The 14401-nt window shown below is 38.8% G+C and overlaps 1 protein-coding gene across 1 annotated transcript; it reads right to left on the minus strand.

Moving 5' to 3' along the window:
- Positions 1–1477: 1477 nt before the first annotated feature.
- On the minus strand, positions 1478–14176 carry gusb (glucuronidase, beta). Its single transcript, XM_028030504.1, has 12 exons — positions 13907–14176; positions 12102–12287; positions 11811–11992; positions 11535–11677; positions 10219–10406; positions 9686–9838; positions 8743–8921; positions 7410–7556; positions 6290–6374; positions 5011–5187; positions 4442–4577; positions 1478–3689 (listed from the first exon to the last, which is right to left on the minus strand). The coding sequence occupies exons 1-12, from the start codon at positions 14096–14098 to the stop codon at positions 3538–3540; spliced, it is 1920 nt and encodes a 639-aa protein (XP_027886305.1). The 5' UTR covers positions 14099–14176; the 3' UTR covers positions 1478–3537.
- Between the last annotated feature and the right edge of the window lie 225 nt (positions 14177–14401).

Below are 14401 nucleotides of genomic sequence, written 5' to 3' on the forward strand. Positions count from 1 at the left end.
TCAGCACAAAACAGTTTCACAGTACTAAACAAAAACCTTTAATGTTTACTTAAAAACAGAAAGCAACAACTATTCCTACAATTAACATATGGTTTTATACTTTTGTAATTCTATAACATTTAATAACGGACTTGATGTAGAATGATGTCACACTTTAAGTAAATGTACCTCTTGCTCAGAATATTAGCTGCCTACATAGTCAGGCTACCTGCTGTGAAATCCAACCTACAGTCAGCTGGTTACCAAATATGCCGTTAATAAAGCCACAAATGTAGCTTTAGAAGCATTTTAGAAAGAATTGGGCAAACCTGCCCAATTCCCTGACCAAGATTATTTAAATGTATTTTTTACTTTTTGAAAAGACATTTCAAATCCACAAACTTTCAAAAATCTCTACATTTCTAATTCTTGTGTCAGTAGTGCCCCCCAGGAAATAAATTTTTAACTTTACGTTTTATTTTATAAATCAGTTTGATTTGTACATCTATGCTGTGGGCAACATTTTCCAACAATGGGCCATGACCCCCCCCCCCCCCCCGGCCCACCCCTTGAGGATGCCACTGTCATGTGAGTAAAATGTGTTGTATCCACATCACATTTCAGCCATCTGACCAGCAGTTTGGAGTAAAAGGTAGAAAAGGATTGGATTCCGTCAATTCCGTCATTGGATTCCGAAGGCGAGAAAAACAAATATTCTCTAGCATTCAAAAAAAAAAAAAAAACTTGGCAAACATTTCAAATGTTTTGAAACTTTTACCATGTTGCTGGTTGATCAGCATTATTCTACCTTACTTTTTATTCACTTATTTAGAAATGTTAGTCAACTCTAATATGTACATCCATCTTTCACCACTAAAACAATAAAACTGGGAGAGAAACCTGCTAAATTTGGCCATGCTTTGTAAGAAGGTTGAGCCTTGAGTTTGTCATTTCTTTGGAAAAAATCTTCATTTTCAAAAAATATATATCTTTAAGATTGATGATACTATTTTAACCAGGTTCCTACTTGTTGACATGACTGTATTCCAACTTGTGATTTTGTTCATTTCTTCTATTTTTAATTCAACTTTGGAAACATTTAACATTCGTTTCAGGGTGTTATTGGGCTTGTGAAAGAAACAAATGTTTCCCGTTATTTGATGCAATGTAGCAAAACTTCAGCTGTCTGAAACATTACTGTGGACTCAGGAAAAAAAAAAACGTTACTCGGAATGATTTGGAAATAGTTTCATAAGCAAAACGTGCGAGTTTAAACGGCTGCTGTCAAAGTTAGAAAGGAATAATATTTGCTCTGCATTGGTGGAACTTTTAAAGCAAAGGTCAGAGATCAGATGAGGGCAGATACACTGATAATAACCGTGATCACGCCACTATCAACAGTAGTCACGTCACTCTTGTTTAGCATCATGCAAACATTTAGCCAGACTTCAGCATTTTAGCTGCAGACAAAAACAAAGGACAGAACCTGAGAGATAAATGTAGTGTCATTATATCGTCTTTATTGCAGTGATTCAGATATAAAATGACTTCCCCTCAATTTGTTGAAAAACATCACATTCAGATTTTCCCTTAGATAGTAACATGACATTGGTTGTATAAAGTCAGACTGGCATATTCCAACAGAAATCATGTCCCTCCTTTTATCATCGTTACACATCAGAAAACCTAAAGAGGAACCAATAATTCATTTGTCCAGCAATACAACTGATTAGAAAAATATTGATGGAAATGATCTGATAGTTTATTCCCTGAATACAGACAGATGAAAAATATGCAAAGCTACAGTCAGATCATGAAACTGACCTATGGTTGATGCAGGAAAAAAAAAAACTACAAAAAAACCCCACAACTAAATCTCAATTTGAAGAAGGTTTTAGTACAAATGGAATGGGAACAACAACAAAGCCAAAGACATTTTTCTTAGATCCTTAAAAAAACAAATTGAAGTGTAACTAATAAGAGCAATTTAGACCCATTGAATCTAGTCTGCATGATTCAGAGTAACATGTCTAAACTCAGCCTTGATTTGCTTAGGCAACTGTGACTTGTGCTTCTCCAAATACGTTGCTACTTCACAACATTTTCTTAGATTTGCAAAGCAAACACGGTTTGAGTCAGGTGACAATACTGTGAAGAACTCTAGACCAAATACGCCAGGTATTTTCCCGTTCATTTCATTTCAGATTAAGTTCTTGATCCCCTCCATCCTATGTACATGTTTTTGTTGTGGTTTACATGAGCTAAAATGACCTGCAAAATGTAATATCAGTGAACACACTCTTTTCAGAAGCTCATTAGAAGAAACGCTTAACAGGCGCTTAAATGCTCTTGGAGTGGCAGCTTCTGATGGATTTAAATGTGAATTTTCCAAGGAGTTTTGTCAAACTTTTGTTCTGGTTTACTCAATCTTCAGAAAACAAAATCCTTCCAAGTTCACAGGAGGGAATACCAATCCCTCTCTAAAGCTAAAAAAAGTGGAAGTGCTCCAATTATTGTATTTTATTCAGACCCAGTTAATTAAGCCAAAATAGAAAAAAAATTAAAATAAAAATCCCTTTTCAAAAATCTATACACTGAGGGGAGTAAATACTGGCCATCATTATCATAGAGGACCAGATTGCCTTCAGTGAACTTCTGAGTCTAAATGTCAGTCATTTGCGTCAGAGTAGTGGAGAGCCAGTTGTTGTTTCTTTACGCTGAAGACGGTTTAATGGTCCCACCTGTTTTACACACACATAAGGTTTGATCTTAGCGCTACAAAGCTAAAATGATCTCCAGCTGATATTTGATAGACAGCTCAACAACTCTGGCAACAATAAATTAATTGTACAGCCCCAATTACATATAGGAAATGCTTTATTTCTGTTTTATACAAAGTCTCAACTTTTACCCAATAATGTACAAAGCACTGAAATTTGAGAGAAATTTTATATCAGCACTGATGACTCAGACTGGGGTAAATCTGGACCAACGCCATGACTACATCCTTCTGTAATTGAGCCACCTCTGTTTTATATAAAAATCCTGCGTCGCTTGCATATTACAAAACCCAAGCCGTGACTGCAAGCGTGAAGCTGTCGATTACGTTTTTTTAATACAGCACCAAATCGCAACAAATTTACATGAATATAATCATGATAATATTGCATCACATTTACATGGTGCAATATTTGCATATTGCATCATGTAAATGTCATTACATGGTGCAATATTTTATATGTAATAAAATGTTGCATCAAGTCAGACTTTCATTTTTCCTGGATATGTGTGAAAACACAGCGTTACTGGCTGAGCATGTTGGAGGATCTGTCCAGTGTCTTCAATGTCTGGACATAAACAAGAAGGCAACTTTGCCTGTTCTACTCCTCTGAAAATGTTCTAATCAAATCTAGGAACCTTATTTAAGCACATTTTAAGGCTTTCCTATGGTTTTGTGATTACTGTTGCTGTTTATTTTTCCTTGATGTCATTTTGATTAGACATGATTTTCCATACAGCTCCAGTTGTCCTGCGGGGCTAAACGCTTGCGTTGGTCACTCACAGTGGGCAGGGGTACTTGGTCCAGAGGGGCAGGGCGCCAGTTTCATTTGCCAGTCTCCAGTATCTCTCCTTGAGGATGAATGCAGCAGCTTTGGGTTGCCTTTGCCGAGTAAAGACCCCCTTTTTGTTCCCCACCACACGCGTGATCCCTGCAAACGCAAAGGACAGAAATATTGGACAAGACTTTAATAAAAATATTAGCATTCGTGTGTATGAAGCAAATAGCACGCATAAAAACTTCAACTATAGCCTCTGTATCAAGGCTACAAGCCCAGATCCTGGGATAAATTTGTAGAAATTTATCTTTAAAATGACAAAAATAAAAAAATTGGAGATGCACCTTGTACTCATCTGAACAAAATCCTTCAGATGACCCTCCAACTACAATGTAATCTTAACAGAAACGCTCTTCAGTGTGGATGTTATTGAGTGAAGACTCCAGGTTAGCTACTTTCAGTATTGGTGAAATCCAAGGAAGAACCAAAAATTGAAACGGTTGTCTACGTCATAACGAGACGCATCCGCACTTCAATCAAGCAGACAAAAAGAAGGCTGGACAGAAAAAACGCTCTGAACTGTCAACACTCATCCATCCAAGAACAGGATGGATTTAGAAATGTTGGCACCCGATGGAGACTAAACTAAAGTACAAACAAATCTTGTTTTACAGCAGCTGCTCTTGCACAATGTTCCCTTTGCTCCCAATATAAATAATGGCCACACATGGCAGACAGGCAAGGAGAAAAAGTTTTAAAAGCCATTATATTTTGCTAAATTCTAATTAAAAATCAGTATTTTAAAGTAAAAGTTTTACGTAAAACAAAGTGGCCTCAAATAATTCTGGCTGGGGCTTTTCTGATCAACAGGATATGAACAGAGAAAGCGAGCAGCTCTGGTTCACCTTGTGTAGTCATGAAGTCAGCGAAGTTCCAGATGAGCTCGCCAATGACGTACTTCTTCCTTTTCTGGTCGAACACACTGTGGTACTGCTGCAGGACCACTTTCTGATACTCTTCAGTAAACATCACCGGGGGATCCTGAACAGAAATATGACCGCATGACTCAAATATCATCATACTATGGTGATGAAAAAGGTCAAATCCTTAGCAGACCTCTCAAACAAAAATACGAAAGATTACATATTTAATGGGTAGGAATGGCATAATACAGTTGGGCTTTTAATTATGTGCTTACACTTGTTTTTCAGATCAAATTAGTTGTGCCTAATTTAAAATAACAAAAACAAAGCAAAGTCTGGAAAAAGTTTCTAATCCGCAGGATCCAACTTGTACTGGGTCAAATATGTTTACATGTGTTGGTTTTCAAGCATCGAAGCCTTTAAGAATTCCACATTATTTTTAATAGGGTTGCAGTAAAAAACCAAACAAAAAGAGGACTAAAAGTGTTAAAATGCATAAATAAAAAGGTCAGAAAAGATGCCATTAATGCCCTGTGGGTGTAGCTCCTCACATTATGAAGCCCTGGCACGACATCAGCTCCATACTCGCTCTGGATGATGGGCTTCTTGTACTTTCCGTACCAGTCCTCAAACTGAGTGTTGAGCTGGACAGGGATGACCTCCAAGTGGCCGGGGTCGTGGTACCAGGAGAAGTAGCTGTTCACACAGATGACGTCCACAAAGGGAGCCTAGAGGCGGAGCAAATTAATGTTTAATAAAATAAATACAAAAATAAAATAACCTCACACACAGTCAGGATTCTTAAATTAAAAGTATATATTTTTCTACAAACTTCCATAGAATTCAATCATTGATTGTTCTGGAATAACAGCACTAAGGGTTGGTTGATCCTAAGGAGGTTGATCTAACTAATCTAATGTCACAATTATAAACTTTGCTGGATGATAAATTGTCCCAAAAATTATTGAGATGAACAATAATCAAATGCAAACATATTTATACTTGAAATAAGATGGAACTAACTTGCAAGTAACTTGTCAGCAAGGTATCCAAGCTTTTTTTAAATCTATATTTGACATAAATTTTTTTTAAAAAGCATTAGTGCCACTGGCAGATTATTTCTAAGTATGGGCTAAGTAAAATAATCTGCCAGTGAAAGTAGGACTTCTTCCATTAATTTTATAGCTGCAGTATACAACTTTTATAAGGAGGAGAGTCTTAGTGCTGTCAATCGCCAACCCCTTTGCTAAACTAAGCTACAGCTGGTCCACCACAGCATAGCCTGTCAAGAATGCTAATGCTAATTAGCATGGCCACAGATTATGGCAGAAAACCTCTTCCTGTAATAGAGAGCTGGATTTCCATCATTAGCACCTTGCGCAGCGTACAGGAGGTTGATTGACGGCGCCAAGACGTTCCTCTGGTTGGTTGTTTTAAACTGGGAGTGGTGCAATTTTTCAGACTGCCATAGTAGCACTGGGAAAAGGTGGAGGAGCTCAATTTTTCACAGCGTTTTTGTCTCTACTATATTGTCAAAACATTGTGACAGCTTTAATAAATACGGAAAAACACTTTGTAAGAGTTACATACTGAAGCTTTAAGGAATGATTGACTTTAAACAAGCTCCTATATATTGCTGAAAAGTTACTTTTAAGTTCGTTTTGTCTTATTTCAAGTGCACTCAGATATTTGCATAAGAAACTAGACCAAAAATACTTGGTAAGGTTTTGTCTTTTTGCATTGAAAGTTGCCAGGCTTCACATAAACAGAGGGTATTAACTTTTTTTTTTTTTTTAAATACTGCCAGCAGTGAGATGAAGACGGACTCACTCCTTTGTCCCGTGAGAAGTTACTGTCTGTGATGTAGGTTACGGGACGGGTAGGGTCCAGAGCTTTGGTGTGCATTATCAACGTCCTGCAGGGGGGAAAAAAAAACAAACTGCAGTGAGCCATTTTGCAAGCGAGTCGTCAGGGGATTGAGCCACATCGCAGATGGATGATTACATCATCACACTGAGGGAAAGAAATCTGCTGAAGTCAGCTCTAAACTTTATAGTAATCATGCATGCCTGTGCCAGTAGAAGCGTGAGACGATTTTGTTCTTCCTACATCACAGTTCGTCTGATGGAGGCAGTGATTGGATGGGTGGGTCGCCGCAGTCTCAGGTGAGCCCTGAGCTCCAGCTGTTTGCGGCGGCTTTGTAACCAGCCTGACAGGATTCCCCACATTACAGCTCAAGGGCAAACCGACAGTTCTCCACTAGTCGAGGCCAAACTAATACACCTTAATTTTCTGCTTAATTTTTCCTGCATTTCATACTTCTTGACAAACTCAGGGACTTCTCTCTATGTTCATCAAGAAGTTAATAAACCACAGTGTTAGAAAACGTGGCATCAGTAAATGCTTCAATCATTTTCCCCCATCAACTCCTTTTCTGGTTTACACCTTCCAGTCAAGTTTCTTAAACTGATGCACTTAGCACCTCCACAAGGAGCTATGAAGTAGTGCAACCAAAAAGGAAATCCGTTAAGGCAAAATTCAAACAACTCTTATATTAAAAAAATATATATACAGATGAAGCAATATTTACATTTTTATTTATAGCAGAAGTAAATATTCTCTACAAACCAAAGACCCACTGTTGCCCTCGCTTCCCCATCTGCCCTTTGGAATACATTTTGCCCTCTTTTAGTGCATTTTTAATGATATATTATTTGCAACTCACAGTTAATCAAATGTGTATGGCCATGAACATATATTTTGTAGTTATTGTCAATGGGGCAAGTTTATACAATACGCTTTTCTTCTTCCTGCTTCATTTTCACATGTGTAGAGTAAGTGCTAAGAGAATAAATTAATTCTGAATTAATTTGAAACTTGTAAAAATTGAGTGAATAAAGTAAAGTAAAAGTTTAGAGTAAAACAAAACCATAACGCCACAATAACTTACTTGAAGTAGTTCTCAGCAGGGGGCATCTCTGCAGCGGGCTCATTGGCTACAGACCACATGACCACGGAGGGATGGTTCTTGTCCCGCCGTACCAGCTCATCCATAACAGCGAGGTGGTGGGTCAGGGAGGCGTTTCCAAAACTGCGACTGCGGTGGAAAAAGCATAGGAGCAACATTTGAGGGATCACAAATGTGCGGAAAACTATCAAAGGTCCACTAAGGTCAGGGGGAAAAATAAAAAATAAAAATTGCATTTATGGTGTTTCCATAAAATAAGGTCACTTTTCTATGTGGTCACAAGAAAACCTTTGCTAAAGTGTGCAATTCAACGTTTTCCTCTCCTTTTGTACACCAAGAAGACAAAAAATAAAAATAAAAACCCTGAATGTCAGATTAAACACATTTTGTAATGATAAAGAAACACGACAGAGATCTGGTTGATATACTCATAATGGAAGAAATAAATCATTATCATTTTTAAGCAACAGACTAGACCAGACATTTCTACAGACGTCAAAGTTTGTCATTTTAGCTAGCTGGGGCAGTTGAAATTAAAATCAGAAGCAGCACAAAATCTGTGGACAATAAGAAGTATTTTCTATAGAATTATGTCAGCTGTTCATTTGGGTTTCTACCCAACAAAGGACAGTGGAGGCGACAGTCTATAGTTTTAATACTAACTGCACTTCCTGCTACTGTATAGCCATCTTAAAATGTAAACATAACCATTTTTGTTTGAAAAACAAAACACTGGAACCTCATTTTTCTGTGCCACAACTTTCACGACAACAGGGTGAAATGTGACCTTTAAACTGGGGCTGGACGATACAGCTGAAAAACATGACGATACAACCGTTTCATATCAGTCAATATCAATAATTGATTCGTTTTTTGTATCAAAAATCTGAAATGCTGCCAAACTGGTGGTGAAACCTTTTCTCTTTTCCACAGTTTTTTGTTTTTAAGCAACCAAAACGTGAGTGAGTTGGTTGATGCCACTAACTTAGCTTAGCTAGCCGTGAAAGGTTGAGCGCCCAAAGCCTTTCCTCTGCCTACATCCCCCAGAATGCCGTGTGGCTCTGGATCAGAGTTCAGTGAGATTATTGAAAATTCTATCAGACATCTACGCATATTGATCACGTGTCTATATATCATTATTTATTGCCAAGTCCTACTTTAAACCCAACATAAATACCTGCTCACATCATTGTGTAACTCCTTTAGAAAGGTGGACCCTCCATTTGAAGACTTAAGTCCCACACATTTAACTAACTAACTAAAAACTAACTAGCTGGCTTTTGATTGGATGAAACAACATCCTGCCAGATCTTACATGTCTTTAATGCCGACCCCTGGGCTCTCATCGATCACCACAATGCCATGGCGGTCACACATCTGCAGAATCTCCTCGGCGTAGGGGTAGTGGCTGGTGCGGAACGAGTTGGCCCCCAACCACTTCATCAGGTTAAAGTCCTTGACGATTAGGGGCCAGTCCAAACCTTTCCCTCGGATCTACAACACAAGGCAAGACCGGCTCAAAATGGTTTGATCTGACATTCCCAGTCCATGAAAATGTAGCAAGGTATACATTTGATGTTCTGTAATGTTACAACCACAACTTTCTGAACAGAGCTCCAAGACAACGGTTCTCAACCCCGGTCCTCAGTGCTCACCGTCCTCACCCAGTTCAATAAACAGATCTATAGAACCTGATGGCATGCTTAGGAGATAATGCAATCATTAAAATCAGATGTGCTGCAGCAGAGAAACGGCTACGACATGAAAGACAGAGGAAATAGGTCAAGTACTATGGATCTACTATGAGATGTTCAGAGTTTGGACAAGGGTGTCATTTTTATTTTGGGCCACATCAAGATCATTAATGTTCTTCAAGGGCCTCAGTTTTCTCGGAATTTGATTTGTACTTCTTAAGATTAAGCTGATATAAAATCTCGGATGAGATAAAGGTAATTTGGCCCTATAAAAATAAACTGATTTGACTGATCAATATTTAAGTCCAACTGTTTTCTTAAAGCTCCTGTGAGGTCTAGATGGCCACAGAAATGGCTACGACGGGCCGGATTTGGCCCACAGGCCTTGAATTTGACACTGTCGTTTGCCTTCTAAAATAAAGTTATGAGCTATATTCTGTCGGTCTGTCGCATACAAAACGAGTTCTTCTACCAAATATGAAAGTTCAAGGCAATGCATTTAAACTCAACACCAACTGAGAGAATAAGTCCTCAGTCAGTATTTAGCTTCTCTCTGGTACTTACGTCAGCATCTTCATGCTTATTGACTCCATGGAAATAGAACGGCTTGTTGTTGATGAAGAATTGGGTGCTGCTGACGTTAACTGTGCGGATGCCAACTGGTAGAGTATAAACATCCTCATACGTTGAGCTCTCGTCAGTAGCCTTCAGGCGAACCTGGACAGGAAAGTGATCCAGAGATGGTTGCCATTATCTCATCAACTATAATCTGTAGATTTTATTTTATGAAAATCTTTCATTTTAATTCCTAAAAAGGAGCAGAGTGCTCCATAGCACTTCCTTGACTTACATTTTGACCTTATTGTATACATGTGGACTAAAACTGGCTTTAAAATAACCCCAAAACACGTAGTCTCGATCATTTCAGAAGGAAACACTGGAAAATGCATCAACTCAGATGCCCTTCACGGCAATAACGGATTTTAAAAAAGAGATGCTTTACTAATCTGCTTACTTTCCAAGTTTCACTTCCCTGGCGGCATCCCTCATGTGATCCACATCGGAAAGTAAATAATTTAGATCGAAGCATGACTCACCTCCAACAAATAAAGATAACCCGGGTTTTGGTGCATCAAGTACGGCCACCACAGGTTGACATTTGGCACTTTGAGCACTCCAGAAGCCTCATTGGAGGAAACAACGCAGTGGCCTCCTTTGTCAATTAAAGTCACCTTCATAGCAGCGGAGGTTGTTCCTTTGACTGACACACCATATCTGACCAACCCTGGAATCCAGAGATAACATCATAAGCTTGTTGCTTTTATTACAGCTCTCTGTCATTTGATGTTGATAATATCCACAGCATCACACGTGAAGTCGACTCAGTTCAAATGGGGACCAAAATTGCGATATTTGCTACATTTTCAGCTGCTGCAGTTTGTTTTCACACTGCACTGCGTCAAAAGAACCTCAACTGTGAAAAACCAGCTCCACCCCGCCCTCACCTGTGGTGGCGCTGCACCAAGAACCACCAAGGAAACCACATGAAAATCTCTGAAGACGACACTGAGCGCAACTTCCTTCTTTAGAAAGTGTAAAACAAAGATGAAGTAGCAAGATTTTAGTGGTTGCACACTGCAAAAACAAAATCTTACCAAGTATTTTTGTTATAGTTTCTAGTGCAAATACCTTGAACTTGAAGACAAAACTAGCTTACACGCGTTTACCAAGATACAGGAGCTTGTTTTAAGTCATTAACTGCTTGATATTGATAAAAAAGAACTAGTTCTGCTAACAGACGTTTTTTTTTACTTCCAAAATGGGAAAAATGTCTCATTTTAAGTTAAAAACTTTACCAGTGTAACTAGTACTTTTAAAATGAATGTTAAGGACTTATTTACTTAAGCTTCTACTACTTAATCTTGCTGAATAGTTACATGTAAGTTAGTTTTGTCTCATTTCAAGTGTATTAAGATATTTGCACTAAAAACTAGACCATAAAAACTTGATAAGATTTTGTGTTTTTTGCAGTGTAATAATCCTGGTCTTTTTGTCTTTTTCTATGGTCTCTTACCTTTAAGCATACCTTTAAGCTATGTCCCACCTTTAAGCATATTATTAGGAATAAAGGCTTTTTAAAGTTTTGTTTGCATTTACCCAGGAAACCTTGCGCTGTAGTTCGCTTCCTGGTTTTGGAGTGGTCACTGGTCTGAATGGTATTCAAATATGCATTCAAACCGCACCAGAGTTCACTTCAACCAAACCAAGATCTAGATTTTAAAGGAGGCCAGAGTTTGTGCATTTATATCTCCCCAAATAAACCACTTTCTAGGTAAACCAACTGGACTTTGATTAAAGTGGACTAAAAAAGGATGGTGTGAGTGAATCCCAAGACTCTCGACCCGCAGCTTACCTGTGTTGTCCAAGAAATCTGTAACAACGGTGATGTCATCCACATAGGCTTTAGGAGTGGTATACAACAGAACAGGACGATGTATTCCGGCATAGTTGAAGAAATCAAAATTGTAGTTCTGAACAAAGAACCCAGCAGGATACCTGTGGATCAAAGAGTCTTATTAGCAAAACCATTCAAGGTGATTCATAAGAAAAACCGAAGTTTGGCGTTAACCAAGGATTTGAATGTGAAAGATCACTGCAGAGATGAGAGGCTAACAACAGAGGAGTTTACCTCGTACGGTCAGTCATGTACTGGATGGTGCCTGGCGGTAGTGTGTGCAGATTCAGAGTGTTGTTCACAGCGATGGTGATCCTGCAGGGCATGGTTGGGTCTTTACGGAGTAAGGTGCCTATTTCTGCCTCAAACGGCAAATGGCCGCCTTCGTGTTCAGTCACCTTCACACCATTCACCCACTGGTGGATATAAAGAAGCTAGTTAAAAACTAATCTAAAGACTTCCAATGCAAATTCATTGCCCCTGTTTTTCTAAGTCCCTGGCTCTTCGTTGCTGAGAAAGACTCACCACTACGGAGTAATAGTGAGCGCTCCCCACTCTGAAGACCACTCGCAGGCCGTCATCAGTGATCCAGCGGGTGGGCACTGTCACCTCGCGCTCATACCACACCCAGCCAATGAAATCTCTCAGTGTGGGGTCTTGAGTGATGTCATTGTAGCTGGCAGGAACCGGCATGTCGATCACAGGGCCGGTCTGGAACAACATACACGGCAAATGTTGCTTTTAGTGGATTTCTAAAAAGTACAATTGCACCGATCAAAAATAGATTCAAATAATTTTGGTGCCAATATTAAATATTTTCACCTCTAGTGCAGTGGGCGAGTCAAACTGCTTGGAATCTGTGATTCACTGGACTTTATGGAAGAAACTATAAGTCAAGAAAACCACAATCTGACAACACCTGCATTTTTAGGGTTGTGAACTATGATCCTACCATCAGTGGTATATTTGTGTCCTTTTGAAATAATCTGATTAAGCATGTCACTGATCAGAATAGCCCTCAACACTACGCACAACTGCAACAATCCTATAAATATTGACCAGGAATATAAAAAAAACAGAACAGCTTCCAGTATTTCCTAAAAACCTATATTTACTCCATGAATGACCACTTAATATCTCACGCTGTAACACAAGAACCATCAAAGTTTCAACTTAAAAAAGTTAAATACTTAAATTGGCATTACTCTTTTGTGCACCCTTAAGTTTTAAAAGTGGAAACCAAGAGGCAGTCCTCAAAAACTGAAAGGTTTTTAGTATTTGTAACTAGTGGTACCTTTTGTCGCTCCATCCCACTGACTATTCATACATTCCAAGCTTGTGGGATGTATGAATAGTGTTGCTTTAAATGCAATATTTATCCTCAAATACATTTTCAATATTGACTTGATTGGGTGTCCCACCTTTAAGCATATTATTAGGAATAAAGGCTTTTTAAAAATAATTATTTTTATTGTCATTTATTTGACAAATTCCAGTTTCTTCATGTGTATAACATCTTTTGTATAAATACCAATACAGTTCTTGTGTTCCAAAGGGTTTTGGACTTGGACCAGTTTTGTTTGCTTTACATCCTTCCCCAGACCTGCTTGTTGTATGAATATCAACTTTGAGAAATTTATAATTTTCAAAAGAGCTCTTTTTTTAAAAAAAAATACGTTTTTAGGTTTTAAAGTGAAGAAAAACTTAAAACATTTGCAGAAGAGATGATGAATGCGTTTAGTGTACCGTTTCCCCAACCCTGGCCCTCACCCTGCACACTGACCTGCATGTTTTAGTTGTTCCTTTGCTTCAACACGCCCCAGTCAGATGATTGCAGTTCAGCAAAAAGACTATTAATAAGCCATCAATTGAATTCATATGTGCTGAAGCAGGGAAGTGCCTAAAACAAGGCAGTGTGCATTGAGCTCTAGGGTAAAAAAAAAACCCCACACTGGTTTTGTGGATTGTTGAAATTATGGGAATAAATAAATAAAATTTTTAGTGTCATTCTGTAGTGGAAAATCAATTTGACGTGAAAAATAAAATCAGGTTAAACCAGCATTTTAAAAAATCTATATCTATTTAAAAACCAGTTGGCTATCATTTTAAGCCGCAAAATGCAGTAGGCGCATGGAAGACAGGCGACATTTTCCAAACTAAATTGCATGGACGAGGACGCAAAAGTTGTGCAACATTTACCACTAATCGTAATAAAAGCTGTGATTAGTTTGGGTTAGTTTATGGCATGCAAAGTATTTCAGTATCTTACACTTATACTTGTACCTTATTACGGTCAGTTTGACTCGCTCCGCTTCTGCAAGCCCACTCACCTCTGCCAGTCGACTTTTGTACCAAGCGCTCTCGAAGCCCTGGTTCCTGTTGGGTGATCCGTCAGCCCTGAAAGCCCAAAGCCCGTTCAGCTCCTTCCGCTCTCTGGAGGAGGACTCCCGCGGAAACAGCATGCCTGTGTCCAGCAGTAGCGCCGCGTCCAGGGCGGCGAACAGCCACAAAACGCGAAGCATCCTGAGCTTCACAGGTCGCTCCACCGCTGGCAACTTCAACTTCTCAAACGACCGTTTCCCATTTCCTTTTGTCACGTGACCTGGTCTAGAATCACGTGACTTCCCAGCCGCGTAAGTTCACGTTCCGTCTGAAATATCAACGCCGGTGCGATTCAGGCAATAAAGCTGTTTATATTGCACCAATGTAGCTTGTAATAAATAAATGATTAATTTATTTCAGTAGTTAAAAAGAAACTGTAGCTAATATTACACTGACTCAAAACACACGGTGATATATTTCTAGTGTTTATTTCCAGTTTGCTG

Source organism: Xiphophorus couchianus, chromosome 11, assembly GCF_001444195.1.
Source record: "Xiphophorus couchianus chromosome 11, X_couchianus-1.0, whole genome shotgun sequence".
Classification (NCBI taxonomy): Eukaryota; Metazoa; Chordata; class Actinopteri; order Cyprinodontiformes; family Poeciliidae; genus Xiphophorus; species Xiphophorus couchianus.

What these genes read in the sequence shown, in the direction of transcription:
- gusb (XM_028030504.1), bottom strand. Translation starts at nt 14,098, where the DNA reads ATGCTTCGCGTTTTGTGGCTGTTCGCCGCCCTGGACGCGGCGCTACTG. An exon ending in AGATTTCTTGGACAACACAG is followed by an intron (nt 10,407 to 11,534) that starts GTAAGCTGCGGG and finishes TCTGGATTCCAG; the next exon opens with GGTTGGTCAGATATGGTGTG. An exon ending in GTTATCTTTATTTGTTGGAG is followed by an intron (nt 9,839 to 10,218) that starts GTGAGTCATGCT and finishes TTTCCTGTCCAG; the next exon opens with GTTCGCCTGAAGGCTACTGA.